The sequence below is a fragment of the Argentina silus genome, assembly GCF_951799395.1.
Source record: "Argentina silus genome assembly, chromosome: 12".
NCBI lineage: Eukaryota > Metazoa > Chordata > Actinopteri > Argentiniformes > Argentinidae > Argentina > Argentina silus.
In genome coordinates this window covers 14,584,552-14,599,181 of record NC_139666.1, presented here as the reverse complement: position 1 = coordinate 14,599,181, position 14,630 = coordinate 14,584,552, and the positions used below count along the sequence as shown (strand labels likewise).

At 44.2% G+C, this 14,630-nt stretch overlaps 1 protein-coding gene across 1 annotated transcript in view; it reads left to right on the top strand.

Annotated features, from left to right (window-relative positions):
- The first annotated feature begins 1,795 nt into the window (after window positions 1–1,795).
- Window positions 1,796–14,630, top strand: part of cps1 (carbamoyl-phosphate synthase 1, mitochondrial) — a 34,696-nt gene continuing 21,861 nt past the window's right edge. Inside the window, exons 1-25 of the mRNA XM_083681565.1 lie at window positions 1,796–2,052; window positions 2,931–3,040; window positions 3,550–3,694; window positions 3,913–4,002; window positions 4,125–4,181; window positions 4,290–4,382; window positions 4,525–4,614; window positions 4,750–4,878; window positions 5,028–5,134; window positions 5,310–5,451; window positions 5,554–5,631; window positions 5,869–5,967; window positions 6,105–6,200; window positions 6,957–7,146; window positions 7,306–7,463; window positions 7,603–7,731; window positions 7,900–8,044; window positions 8,236–8,446; window positions 8,754–8,952; window positions 9,068–9,244; window positions 10,172–10,290; window positions 13,207–13,348; window positions 13,735–13,800; window positions 13,931–13,994; window positions 14,112–14,293. Coding sequence (XP_083537691.1) covers window positions 1,933–2,052; window positions 2,931–3,040; window positions 3,550–3,694; window positions 3,913–4,002; window positions 4,125–4,181; window positions 4,290–4,382; window positions 4,525–4,614; window positions 4,750–4,878; window positions 5,028–5,134; window positions 5,310–5,451; window positions 5,554–5,631; window positions 5,869–5,967; window positions 6,105–6,200; window positions 6,957–7,146; window positions 7,306–7,463; window positions 7,603–7,731; window positions 7,900–8,044; window positions 8,236–8,446; window positions 8,754–8,952; window positions 9,068–9,244; window positions 10,172–10,290; window positions 13,207–13,348; window positions 13,735–13,800; window positions 13,931–13,994; window positions 14,112–14,293 — 3,138 coding nt within the window. The 5' untranslated portion in view covers window positions 1,796–1,932. The remainder of the gene's footprint in view (window positions 2,053–2,930; window positions 3,041–3,549; window positions 3,695–3,912; window positions 4,003–4,124; window positions 4,182–4,289; window positions 4,383–4,524; window positions 4,615–4,749; window positions 4,879–5,027; window positions 5,135–5,309; window positions 5,452–5,553; window positions 5,632–5,868; window positions 5,968–6,104; window positions 6,201–6,956; window positions 7,147–7,305; window positions 7,464–7,602; window positions 7,732–7,899; window positions 8,045–8,235; window positions 8,447–8,753; window positions 8,953–9,067; window positions 9,245–10,171; window positions 10,291–13,206; window positions 13,349–13,734; window positions 13,801–13,930; window positions 13,995–14,111; window positions 14,294–14,630) is intronic.

The window sequence follows — 14,630 nt, the reverse complement described above, 5'->3', positions numbered from 1 at the left end:
GTCTCTAATTGTTGAGTTGATTTAAACGTATTCTTTCTATAAAGCACATTGTATTGTGACTAATGATTGCTTGTGATTGACAAGGTTAATTGACCAGGTGACCTGTGTATTTAAACTGCAGCCACCCACATGAAGTAATGCAGTCTGGAGATACAGTGGTCCTGTTGCTGTGACCATGTGCTTGGAATGATTTTACAGTTTTAAATTAACTAAAGTGATATGCTATACGCCTCTCGGGCTTCCCTGTGTTCCTGATTTTTGGTTTGTTTTTGATTTATTGTTTGTATCCTCCCTGGACTAGGCTGATTCAGCTAAGAAGTGATTCAGTTTTGTATTTGATGATTATTGGAGAGGAAATAAACTCAATTAACTTGGTCCATGCCTGATTTTTTTTTATTGACCTCTCAACCCAAATCAAAGAACCTGTTTGAGTTGAACAGAGCTCCCTATGCTCTGCTTGTCTTAACCCAGGGTAGTGTATTAGGGTATGTTGCTGTGTGTATGAAATGTGCAATATTAATACAGTTTGATTTGAGTCTTTCTGAAAACGACCACTGGAGGACCCCATTGCTCTACAAGTGAACATAGGGATACAATTTGATTCAGAGAACCTGACCTGTGGTTAGAGTTATAGTGATCCCATATAAGAGGCCTACATGTCCACATTGTCTAGGGGAGGGAACTGAAGGTTGGCAGTATGGGAGTCATTTATCAAATATGTTATCAAATACTGAAACAATTATTGTGTCTTGTAAATACTCAAATAACGTGTTAAGGAAGAACATGGAGGCGGCAGGGGTGCATAGGTTTTGTATGTAACAAAGGTGTTGCTGTGCTGTGCCATGGATGGGTCTCTGCAAGGAGTAGGAGGTCAAAGGGGGATGTGACAAATGTGATTCAGTGAACAATGCTTGTGTGATAAGATCTAAAGACTTGCATTGACTCCCCCGTATAGGCTTATGAACAGCAGGCTTTTGGTGGAAATAATGCAGGAAGTAATCCCCAGTATAGGCTTAAAAACAACAAGCTTGTGGTGCACTGGAGACCCGAGATTGAACTCATTACTTGGCCTCCTCATCCTGTGAATGTGTCATGTCCATCTAAAGGTCAAGGGTTGCCTCCATCACAGAGTTTTTCAACGGTCATTGTCATGGGTGTATTGTCTGGATGTTGGAGCCCTAGCTGTCTCTTTGCTGACATGCCCCAGGTCTCATTACTCACGCCCTGCCTGTCTGGTCAGTGTCCCATCACAGACTGCTGAACCCAGCTATAGTGATAGGCATTCCCACCATGCTCAGCAAACATAGGCACCTCCTAATCCCGCTCCACGGTGGCTTCCCATTGTCAGGATGCAGGAGGCTACAAAGAAAAAGACCAAAGATTGGTGTTAAAATAAATAATTATAAGAAGTATCATAGTACAGAATAAACTAGTCTTATAGTTTCCTTTTATTTCCATATAGAGAAAGAATGCCCCAAGTTCAAATGTATTAATGAAATAAAAAAATAAAATATCATAAATGAGTATTGTAATATATGATATATAATGAACTCCTCACGAATAAAATGTATTGATGGTAAAAATGATCATAAACATTTCTCTAGTTAAATACCAAAACGCGTTGATTTCAGCGCTCAGCTGAACCAATCAAAATCCTAAGCGCAACGATTGCGATGTGAAAAACAACTCAGAACTCCATTCCCAGCCAACACCATACATAGTAGACGTCCGTCTGTTCGATGACAACGTCGCTGCTGGCAACTTTCCTTTGACGGGACACGCGGGGAGGTCGAGCCCAAATTCATTCATTCATTTTAGTTTACCTGCTCTGCCAGTATTGCTTTGACAACAATACAATACACACCATACGGCAGAAACTTTGCAACAGAGCAACCCCTGCCATAGTCAGTATAAGGTAATTTTAGAGACAATATGACATATATGTTGCCAGCTTTCAACGTCTTCAAATCTCTAAGGCAAGGATGGCTCATCACCAGAAGACATCGTAACGCAGTCTGTTTGAGATCCACTACTAAACTCTTCAGCGTAAAGGTAAATGAGCAATTAGCTAGCTAGCTACTTTGAAAAAGTTCTGTCAACATGTTAGGTCACGTTTTTGCTAGCCTAGTTGTTGCACGTAGCCCAAGTGCGTGCTTGATTTTGCGGCTCTCAGGTAGCTTCTAGCTCACACGAGGGAAATCCTATTATTTTTGAACGAAACATGGGAAAGAAACACAGTGACTTAAAGTTTACACAGTGGTTGGTAGTAATTAGTGTAATGTTATCCAACTTTTGATAATCAAGACACGAGATAAAGTTGCTTTCCAAATGCATGCGAGTAATGTTGCGTTATTTGGTACACTACTATGCGATGATGATGTCCGCCCCCTTTTACATTGGCATGAATCATAGACATTTTGCACAAAAACCTCTCTCTCTCACACTCACTCACTCACTCACTCACTCACTCACTCACTCACTCACACACACATACTGTTGATAATCCTGGGTAGTGAAAAACAGAACAAGAGAATTGCCTGTCTCAGCATTCAGAGTTGAACAGTCCAGGACTGGCTGCTCTTTGAACATGTGGCAGAGGCTGGTCCCTCTCTTTAGCTTTATTTTATACTGTCAAATTAAAAGTCAAATTCACACTGTCCTCAGGTCAAATTCACACTGTCCTCAGGTCAAATTCACACTGTCCTCAGGTCCAACCCTTGAATGCCTCTTGTATTGTGTGTGCTACCCCCCCGCCACCCGCTCTGGGCACAGGGTCAGCCGTCTTCGGCGCCTCTGGACCAGTTAGGGATTAAGTGCCTTGCTCAAGGGCACAACGGCAGTGGTAGGCACCTTAGATATGATGCCAGCAACTCGCCAGTCACCAGCACAGATGAGTATGTAATGCTCTGCCTGTTTCCCCTGACCCACAGGCCCAGACGGCCCACCTGGTCCTGGAGGATGGCACCCGGATGAAGGGCTTCTCCTTTGGGCATGGGAAGTCTATGGCTGGAGAGTTGGTCTTCAACACAGGGCTGGTGGGGTAAGATGAGTCCCTGATGCACTTGTCTGCTTAGGCCTCTAATCACTGTGGCATCTCAAGACTAATGTTTGAAACCAAGGGCATAGGAGACAGCAGGCACCTTTATTTTGAAAGGCTTCTGCACTGCTATTGTCTGCCTCAGCTGTGAAGAAATGTGGATAAACTTGAGATGTTGAATTGTGTTAAATTTGAACATTTTTTAGAAACTATAGATAGGTAGGTACTTTATTGATCCCCAAGGGGAAATTAAGGCGTTACAGCAGCTCACATCACAAACAACCAAACAACAAAATAAAGTGACAATAGAATAAAATAGACAAGCTTTTTTTATAAGCTTACTAGTTACTGTAGCTGCAGTGTCAGGTTTTATCTCTAGCACTTGCTAAGTTAGCTAGCTAATGTTGGGTAGTTCTGGCTGTGTGATTGCATATACTTACAGTAACAATGCATGGATCACAAATACATGCCTGCACTTCTTATATTGTTAGATATAATTATTCTCTTCACAGGTACCCAGAGACCCTTACAGATCCCAGTTACAGAGGCCAGATCCTTACCTTGACGTACCCCATTGTAGGTAACTATGGTGTGCCTAACACACAAGAGCTGGACGAGCTGGGTCTGAGGAAAAATGTGGAGTCAGACCGTATTCAGGTAGGTCAGGAGGAGCATTGTTACATTGGAGCATTATTACATTATTGACACTGTAACAACAGTGTAATAACAGTAGAATTTGACCTTTGATGCATGCATTTAAAGTGTGTACTGTTAAATCCTTACAGGTAAATAGGTAAAACACTCTAAAGATGGTATTTCACCTGGTATTATTCCTGGTATTTCACTATAGGTTTCTTACACCTGTGTTTGTGCAGGTGTCTGGCCTCCTGGTACAAGACTACAGTCATGAGTACAGCCACTGGAACTCTGTCAAGTCCCTGGCAGAGTGGCTGGAAGAAGAGAAGGTAGTGACCGCATCACAAGTCCTCATCATCGCCTCACATGACAGCACACAGACAGGTCGATGTTGTGTGTTAAATCGACGTTGTCTTGCATTGCTGAGCTTTTTCTTTTTTGTCGTTCAAAGGTCCCTGCATTATTTGGAGTGGATACTAGGATGCTGACCAAGATAATCAGAGACAAGGTAAATGTTTTGTTTGACAGTTTGCATTTGGATTCAAGAAACAACACTGAATGTGTTTGACGTCTCAGAATAATATTGTGGATCTTAAAACTATATATTTTTTCTCAGGGGACGGTTTTGGGGAAGATTGAGTTTGAGGGGCAGCCTGTGGAGATATCAGACCCCAACCACAAAAATATTGTAGCACAGGTCTCAACAAAGGTAACTCTCAGCCCCTATCACACCTGAAAATACTCATTGTTACCCATGACAACTGAGTAGGAAAGACAAAACTCTCCAAACAGCGCTGCTTAGTGCTTACAGAATGCTGATGATACCCTCTCCCTGTCTTACATGTTCCCAGGAGACCAAAGTGTTTGGGAAAGGGAACCCCATTAAAGTGGTTGCTGTTGACTGTGGGATCAAACACAACATCATCAGACTGCTGGTCAAGGTGAGGGAAGGAGACTGGTTTAGGGTTAGGGTTGAGACTGTTTGAGTGTGACCAACATATGAAATATGGGTTTGTATCTGCTAGCACCTTGAATTAATTTGTTGATTGGTAATAATAGTGATTGTGTGTGTGTAGCGTGGTGCGGAGGTCCATCTGGTGCCCTGGGACCAGGACCTGATGAGTCTGGAGTACGACGGCCTCTTCATCTCCAACGGGCCTGGGGACCCCTCGCTGGCCGGATCCCTGATCCAAAACCTCCGCAAGGTACTGTGAGAGCAGCTTATTGCACTTCAAGGACAGGGGACTCGTTAATAGAAACGTTGATGCTATAGCTATAAGCATAAACACCAAGAATGTTAGATGTGACATGTCATTTTAGACTTCTTACCCCCATGTGGCACTGTTGTCCTAAGGTGCTGGAGAGTGACCGACCCCAGCCTGTGTTTGGCATCTGCATGGGGAACCAGATCACTGCCCTGGCTGCTGGGGCCCGGTCTTACAAACTGCCCATGGGCAACAGGTGAATACACGTGCTGGACAGATGCACATGCAGTTTCACCCATCCTTGTGATTAGATTAACTTCTACTTCAGGGGGATTGAATAGATAACACTTTTCTTCTGTACAAACAAGGCTGTAAGTAGGTAGATGAATGATGGCTAGAGTTCACAAGAAAACATGTTTGTGGTTCCGTAGAGGGCAGAATCAGCCGGTGCTGAATGTGATGACAGGTCAGGCCTTCATCACAGCACAGAACCATGGTTATGGCATCGACAGTAAGTCTCTGCCACCAGGCTGGAGCCCATTGTTTGTCAATGCCAACGACGGCACCAACGAGGTCTGTTCCTTATTTATCTATTTTTCTTCAGATAAGTTTGTTTTGAATTATTACATTTAAGTTGTTTGTATTTACTCAATTTCGGTTGTGTTTGTATCCCAGGGCATCATGCATGACACCAAACCGATCTTCACGGCTCAGTTCCACCCAGAGGCCAAAGGGGGCCCCACAGACACAGAGGTAAAGTTGTGATGCAAATTCTAGCAATTAAAGTGTCCATCACAATGCCACCGTAACCATTAGAGACCCATTGGGCCTCAGTTAGATTGACATCCAGGAGGGGCTGTGATTGAATGCAAACCATCCACTGTAATCTCTGCCCCCAGAGATAGCAAGGCAATGCTATAAAAAATGATAGAGCTGTGCTTTCTGTTATTGAGTTGTATCTCACTTATAGTGTTTCCATTGTTTTTGCAGTTCCTGTTTGATGCCTTCATGTCCATGATAAAGAATGGGAAGGGTGCCAACATTGTGTCAGCCATGCCTAAGAAACCTGCCGTCCCACCAAGAACTCCGGTCAGATGCCCACACCAATGATAGTATATTTACTAAACATCAGTCAACCTTGCTCAGTTTGATCAACATATGCCATAATTGTACTTCCCCAAAGTGTGCATTTATCTTTTATACTGTATTGTCTGTCCTTGGTGCAGGTTTCCAAGGTGCTGGTGCTGGGGTCTGGAGGCCTGTCCATCGGCCAGGCCGGAGAGTTTGACTATTCAGGGTCACAGGCTGTCAAAGCCTTGAAGGTGAGAAGACTTTGCAGTGTCAGGAGAGACTTAGCAGCAGTTCAAGATTGTCAAAAAGTTACAAAGAGGCTGAAAATCCTATTTTCACACATATAGCCCCTCCCATAAGCATTGGAAAGAAGAAGCACTTTGTCGTCTTTTAGCTCTATACTCCAAGTTTGGATTTGAAATCAAACAATTAATGTGAGGTTAAAGTCGAGATTTTCAACGTTAATTCAATGTATTCTTTTTTTCTGATTGGTTTCATTATTTAGAAACTACAATCCTTTTTATACATAGTCCCTCTATTTCAGCGACTTGCTTATGGAAGCCCACCCTAACTGAAGATGGCTGTAGTATAGGCCTGGTAGAACATCACCAGAGAATATACCCAGCATCTGGTGGGGTCAATGTTTTCAGACAGTTATTGCATGCAAAGGATTGTGGACCAAATACTAAACATGAATACTTTACTTTATTTGGGCATTATGTTTTTAGGGGGAGTATGTTTAAAAATGTTGTACTTTCTAAATGGTGAACCCAATCTGAAAAAAAGACACCATTGAATTAAAACTGAGAATCTCTACTTTGACCCCGTAGTAATATTGAGGTATAGAGCTAAAAGAAGACAAAATGCTTCCTCTTTCCAATACTTATGGAGGGAAATGTATATTGTGTATGCCGGTCTCTTCCAATGGTGTTAGTATGTTTTGGAAGTTTACATTTAAATCAACATTCATATTTCTGGGTTGTGGGTTCTCTGTGTTCCTGCTACAGGAGGAGAACATAAGGACGGTTCTGATGAATCCCAACATTGCGTCAGTCCAGACAAATGAAGTGGGTACCAAACAGGCCGACTCTGTCTACTTCTTGCCCGTCACGCCCCAGTTTGTCACCGAGGTCATCAAGTCTGAACGACCTGACGGCATCCTGCTTTCCATGGGAGGGCAGACCGCTCTCAACTGTGGTGAGTCCATTGTGTGTATGTGTGTGTGTGTGTGTGTGTATGAGTGAGGGAGAGTGAGAGGGAGGAAGAGAGATAGATATGAGGATATGTGGGCTTACATTTTTACATGCATGCATCCCCTTGTGTTTGCTCATGGTTGTGTTTTCCTGCGTGTTTCAGGAGTGGAGCTGTTTCAGAGTGGGGTCTTGCAGAAGTATGGCGTGAAGGTGTTAGGGACTCCGGTAGAGTCCATCATGGCCACTGAGGACAGGCAGCTCTTTGCTGACAAGCTGAACGAGATCAATGAGAAGATCGCCCCCAGTTTCGCCGTTGAATCGGTGAGACATAAAAAAAACAAATCTACCATGATTAAATTTGGCTTGAATCTGATGAATGCACTGCTGGTCGCTCACAACCCTACAGCAACTGTAGTCATCGTAGAGCTGGGGTGACGTTATGATGTTGTATATCCTACAGGTGGCAGACGCCCTAAAAGCAGCGGAGAAGATTGGTTACCCTGTCATGCTGCGATCAGCGTATGCCCTTGGTGGGCTCGGCTCTGGCCTGTGTGCCAACAAGAAGAAGCTGCAGGAGACTGCTCAACAGGTGGGTCCAGGCCATGCCAATCAGGTCATACTGAGACAAGGAATTTACAAATGCAAAAAAAAAAGTGATCTAGTGATATTTACCCTAATATGATATTTAAGTGATATTTACCCTATTGATGTTTGCTGGTCCTACTGTGTCTGAGTGTGTGCGTACGTGTGTCTCCAGGCTCTGGCCATGAGCTCTCAGATCCTGGTGGAGAAGTCTCTGATGGGGTGGAAGGAGGTGGAGTATGAGGTGGTGAGGGACATCGCTGACAACTGTGTTACCGTCTGCAACATGGAGAACTTTGACCCCCTCGGCATCCACACAGGTTCACACCCCCCACTCACATCTGTAGTGTATAATCTATAGTGAAATTGAAACATTAACAATACCATTTTTATTATCTCACAAAGTCTACTTAGTTACATCATTGAACTTAGAAAACAATTAAGTAATCTTCTCATCACGGATTTGAAGCATTTGTCTATATTCAAGGTGTGGTCCACCCTATCTCCCCAGGTGACTCTATCGTGGTGGCGCCCAGCCAGACCCTGTCCAATGAGGAGTACCACGTGCTGCGTGAGACAGCCATTAAGGTTGTGCGCCACCTGGGGATCGTGGGCGAGTGTAACATCCAGTACGCCCTGCACCCGGGCTCACTGGAGTACTGCATCATCGAGGTCAACGCCCGCCTCTCCCGCAGCTCCGCCCTGGCCTCCAAGGCTACCGGGTAAGAAACACTTCAACGCTTCCCATTAGGCTGTGTTCTGACATCGAATCTCGTGGGGTGTAAGCAGAGACTGTGGTCAGTATTGAAGTATTTTGGAGAAAAATGGGACTGATTGCGGGCATATAAATATTTTTTCATTCCACTGCCTGTAACCTATGAAGGAAGTTTTTTGTCTTGTCCATATTTGAAACGGTGATTTTTACATTGCATCCTTCCATAAGATCATGATATCCAACTTCATCCATCTCAATACAATCTCCTGTCTGAAGTCTCTCAGCCAATCAATCTCTCCTCCTTTTTCTCCCAGATACCCTCTGGCCTTCGTGGCAGCCAAACTGGCATTGGGCATCCCTTTGCCTGAGATTAAGAATGCCGTGTCAGAGAAGACCACGGCCTGCTTTGAGCCCAGTCTGGACTACATTGTCACTAAGATCCCCCGCTGGGACCTGGACCGCTTCCAGGGCATGTCCCACGAGATTGGCAGTGCCATGAAGAGTGTTGGAGAGGTCGGGGACGCTCTATGACTTGAATAGCATAGTTATTCTCCTAGGGGGGTTACAGATGTCTATATACTAAGACCTGTCTCTCTGTCTGTCTTTTAACCCCCTTTAACCCCTCCAGGTGATGGCTGTGGGCCGCACCTTTGAGGAGAGCATGCAGAAGGCACTGCGTATGTGCCATCCCTCTGTGGACGGCTTTGTGCCCCGCCTGCCCATGAAGAGGGCCTGGGGCGCCCAGCAGGACCTGCAGCAGGAGCTGGCCGTGCCCTCCAGTACCCGCATTTTCTCCCTGGCCATGGTACTGTAAGACACCACACCTCTCCTTCACATCCACGTCAGAAATCTAGTACTGAATCTGCAAAGTCACCTCATGAGTCATGAGAACATAGAGATCAGAACAGTAGGGGTGGCATTTGTCTCTGTGACACTGACGCCCTCGTTGAAATGCTTTGATGAAGAAAAGACAAATGCTTGTGACCCTGTGAACCACAAGAATTCCCCATTGAATGTAGGATGAAGTTATTGAGGCTGGCAGATTTATTAAGAAGTAATGGGCCACGTCACATCAAGCTATGAAACATCAATAACTCTCAAGGTTGGCCTTGCGGCAGAGCCAATGTAATTTTGCGTCTCCCCCCCACCCCGCCCTGTGTGTCGAATTTCAATCCAGAGCTGGTTATGTCTTCTATTAGAGAGACTATTAGAGAGACAGGCTGTCTGATAGGCCTGAGTGCCTTGTCCTGCCTAGTGTCCCACACGTAGCACTGTAGCAGGCAGCGCAGGAAGTACAGCCATTGCAGTATCTGGAGCTGGGCCGGTCACACCTCATTGAGCCTCACTTTATATTCAAGGGACACTGCAGACAGACACACTGTTCACAATTAAGAAGCATTATGCCCTCTTTTGAGAATGACCGAGCATGTCTGATAGCTCCATAACACAACTGAGTAAATATTCATGGTGCTAACAAGCAAATTATTATGTCGTTCGAGGAAGGGGGGAAAGTCTTATAAACCGTTTACTGAATGTCACATACATCATTTAGGCCTACCGCTTAGGTGATACTGTATTTATAAGTACAGGTGTTGAACATACAAGGTTGAATTTTTAAAATCATAATCATTTAGGTGTTTTAGAATTCAAATTGTTTTGGTTGTTTTGTATTTTTAAGAGTGACACCGGTTATGTTATGAGACTTAGTGAGACTATCTCCTGTCCCCCCCAGGCGCTCCACAGCGGAATGAAGGTGGATCAGATCCACCAGCTCACTGCCATAGATAAGTGGTTCCTGCACAAGCTGAGACGCATCACCGAGATGGGGCAGCACCTGGGCCAGTTCAACAGGTTAGAGGAACATGTTTGGTAACAGATTCCATTTACCCAGGGGATATTTTTCTCACGTGTGCCACATGAGTCTCTCTTCCCCCTTGTTTGAGGACTTCAGTACACACACACACACACACACACACACACACACACACACACACACACACACACACACACACACACACACAGAACAATGCACACACAAGCATTAAACTCAGCATCAGTACTAAAAGGAACTTGAGGCAATGAACATTGCATCCACCAGGTGGTGCTATGAGGACATTGAATCTTCTCAACAGCTTGATATAAAGAAAACTGAGATCAACAGAGACTGGGAGGAAATTGGCTGGCCGTGCAAGTATTCGCCCTTGCACAATTTTCAAATTGTGTTACCTCAGAGCCTGAAATTGAAATACATTAAATAGTTTTTTCTTCCCACTGACCTACACAGCCTTCTGGATACTTTTAAAGTGAGAGAATGAAAATGAAAAACAGAGAAGACCTGTGTGAAAAAGTATTAACCCCCCTTGCTGTGGCTCTCTTAAAATTAGCTACAATGCAAACACTTTTTTGGGAATGTATAACCTTGTCTTTGCAGGGTCCCTCTGGTTGAATGTATAACCTTGTCTTTGCAGGGTCCCTCTGGTTGTCACTACAAACTGAACAAAAGGAAAGGGAACAATACTAAACTGCTCAGGGAATACTTAAAAAAATATATGAAGTTGAATGGCTGAGAGGGAAAAGCAATGGGACAACATCAATCCAGTCACTCTACAAATCCAAATCTGTGTCAGATTCAACATGGCAATGGTGCTAGTATGGTAAATTTAAAGACAATATAAGGGTTTGGAGAAGGCAGTAAAAGAGGGGTACGGTCAGATTGTGGTGTTGGCTAGAGGTGAAGAAAACAAAGGATCGAAGCTGCAGAAACAGGACAGAGTAATTAAAAGATAGGGTAAATAAGTGATAAACAAAGTTGTAAACAGCCAGGACAAAAGGCTTTTGAAAACAGCCTGGGGCTAATCAAGATTTGACCAGACGAATTGGCGCCAGGCAGGTGGGAGTAGCCCACCTTGATGACGAAATGTAGTTCTTGAATGTTATTGGTGTAAGTAGACAGGAACAGAGATATGTTGAATAGAAGGCGTTAACCTGTGTGAAGTCTATCAAGACAGGTGACGGAAGTGAAAACAGGGTCAACTTTGCAAATTTGAACGGCTTCATATTCTCTGTGAATAAAGTCTTTGAAATAAATTACCGTTAACCGGAGCTGTTGATTCATTCAAAGTATTATTACTTAAATTCTACGACACTAGTGAATACAAACTGCATCTGCTACAAACCAAGACCCCCACCCAATTAGAGACCAAGCAAGAGAAGCTGAGTTAAATGAGAAGGTGATGACTAGATCTACCACTCAAAGAGAATGAAACCAGTGGGCGGAATGCGGTCGGCCCACTTCATAAAGTTTTTACTCAAATCTGAGGGGACCTGAGACAATTAGAGTAGAGCTATCTAACTCTTGAGAAAAATGACAAGCCTTTGAATACTAGAGCCGCTACTACTGTTCTTGATGTTGGCCCACTCAGCAGCATGGGCCCTGGGACCACATCCTGGAGCAGTGACTGGAATGCCCTTTGACACTTGAGGTCATGCCAGTAATTAGAGGTCTCTAAAACTGCAGCAGAGTGCAGTTTAGTGTTGGTCTGTGTCTGTCTGTCTTGTTCGTCTGTCCTGTCCGTCCGGTGCTAACCTGTTTGTATTTATATGAGCTTGTGAGGCCTTTGTGCCTTACATACAGGACAGAGTGATTTGAGTTACTAAAACAGTTAGTCCAATGCCTCCTGCTGCCCTCTGGTGGCCATTTCCCACACCTGCACACATTAGGGGTACAGTATATATTTTTCCCTTCAGTGGAAGGTCGCTCCATCCTCAGTCCACCTCTCCCCCAATGTCTTCCCAACTCTCTCCGCTCTGCCCTCCGGCAGTTCCCACATCCCCCAGATCAAAGCCTTAACTGTCATGGCTCTGCTTAGGATGTTTCAACAGCATTGTAACACTCCTGCTGCATCTGCTGTTCAATAATAGATGATGCTGTCCACTGCCCCACAGCCCGTAGAGGGGGGGCTTTGGCCTGAGTGCAGAGCACGGCGACTGATGCAGAACCAGGTGTGTGCATCAGGCATGACAATTAGCTGAGTCATCATACTCACCCCAGCTGTGTAAGCTGATCTATATCAGCAGTACAGTGCACACACCAGGCATGGCCATACACACACACACACACACACCAGTTATATTTCTGTCTTGATGGTTAGATCAGCCTGCCACTGTGAGTACATTCTTATTCTGTCTTCTAATTATCTTTCATAAAATCTGTTTCAGGACCTCCAGCTGTGCTGTTAAAATCATGTACTATTAAGCACATTGCTGTGATTCACATGCTGATCTAATTTCCTTTTCCTTTATAGAAGTTATTATTTCTCCAGTGAGACTGCAGTGGAAGTTTAAAACACACTTGACATTTTCAATATCATTATGGTGTGAGGTCTTCAATAATTCAGGCTATGAAAAAAAGCAGCAAAATAAAGGTTATTTTATTGTTTTCACTGTTTTTTTGTTTTGTGGACCCTACATCTTTCACCTTAAACTTTCCAGGATTCAAATGAGTTTTAAACAGCTCTGCTCTCTGACCTGGTGCAGGGTGCTTCTGTGCCTGTCCTGAGTTAATGATGTACTATTGATTGCTCTGGAGGCAGCTTTCCCACCCACCTCTGGATAAGCCAGCCAATTCCTGATCTCACCTTTCGCTTTGACCTGTGTTGTTTACTACACAGACACACACCCACATACACCCGCATACCCTAAAACATTTTGCGAAGATCAATTTCCAGAAGTTAAATTAATGTACTTGATCCTCATTTCCATCTGCAGTGCTACTGTATCCCACGACTTGCTGCTGAAGGCCAAGCAGGATGGCTTCTCGGACCGGCAGGTGGGCCAGGCCCTGGGCACCAGTGAAGGGGAGGCCAGAGAGCTGAGGCTGAAACAGAAAATCAAACCCTGGGTCAAACAGGTGAACGCCCCAGTACTCTGGAGCACCATCGTTAGTCAGCAGCTCCCACAGGAGCTGACATGTATGACACTCAACCTCTTGCTCTTATCCCCTTGTGATATTCAGTCAGAGGTGGACGGAGGAAACTGAATACCTCTGACTGAATACACCACACACTCACATGTGTCTTGGTTCTCTGGAGCATGGAAGTTGTCCTCTCTTGGCACTGAAATGTGAAATATTTACCACTTTGATTCCCCACGGCTGTGATAAGAAATAACCTGAATTGACCTGTGGTAGTCTCTGGATTACAGAATTGGTTGAATTGATACAGAATACCCTTATGAGTAGGTTCAGTATTGTAGAATACATTGAGAAATGATTCCGTTTTTACTCTCTCTGGCCAGATTGACACCCTTGCTGCTGAGTACCCAGCAGTGACCAACTACCTGTACTGCACCTATCATGGCCAGGTGAGTCTTGTCTTACTGTCTCTTATAATGAACTCATCATATATTGTCTCCTCCATTTTAATGTCTAAGTAGTGACTGAAGCTATACCCTTGAATGTCATGATCTTGTTTGACGTGCGTCAATCCAACAGGAGCATGATTTAGATTTCAAGGACCAGGGAGTCATGGTTCTAGGGTGTGGACCCTACCACATTGGTGAGATGCGTCATTGTGCTTCCAATATAAAGATTAATTCACAGTTCAAGTTGTTGAACTCTACATGTCTTTATGAATCTGTTCTGATTTGATGTAAATAATCCCCATCCCCTCTAGGGAGCAGTGTGGAGTTTGACTGGTGTGCCGTGTCCAGTATCCGTGCCCTGAGGCAGATGGGTAAGCGAACGGTCGTGGTCAACCATAACCCTGAAACGGTCAGCACAGACTTTGACGAGTGTGACCGTCTGTACTTCGAGGAGTTGACCCTGGAACGCATCCTGGACATCACGCAGCAAGAGGTCAGAGATCAACACCATCCCGTCACACACAGTACATGAGAACTTTCCAACCCTGTTTCTGACATGAATGAGAGATTAATCATTTAAAGCACACATCCTGAAGCTATTTTAAGAATTTGTGATGAACAAGTAGATCCATAGCAAGTAGATTCTATGGGGGAGAATGCCCAATGCATTTAGCCTAAATTTTTCATGCACAGCTTTAATGAGGCATAAACTCAAAAGCACAATTGCTTTAAAGATTGAAGTCATTTTTTTGCTTCTTGAATTTTATATCATTTTTTATTTTTTTTTATATGAGAATATGCTGAGAAGTAACAAGTCAAAAAATACAATT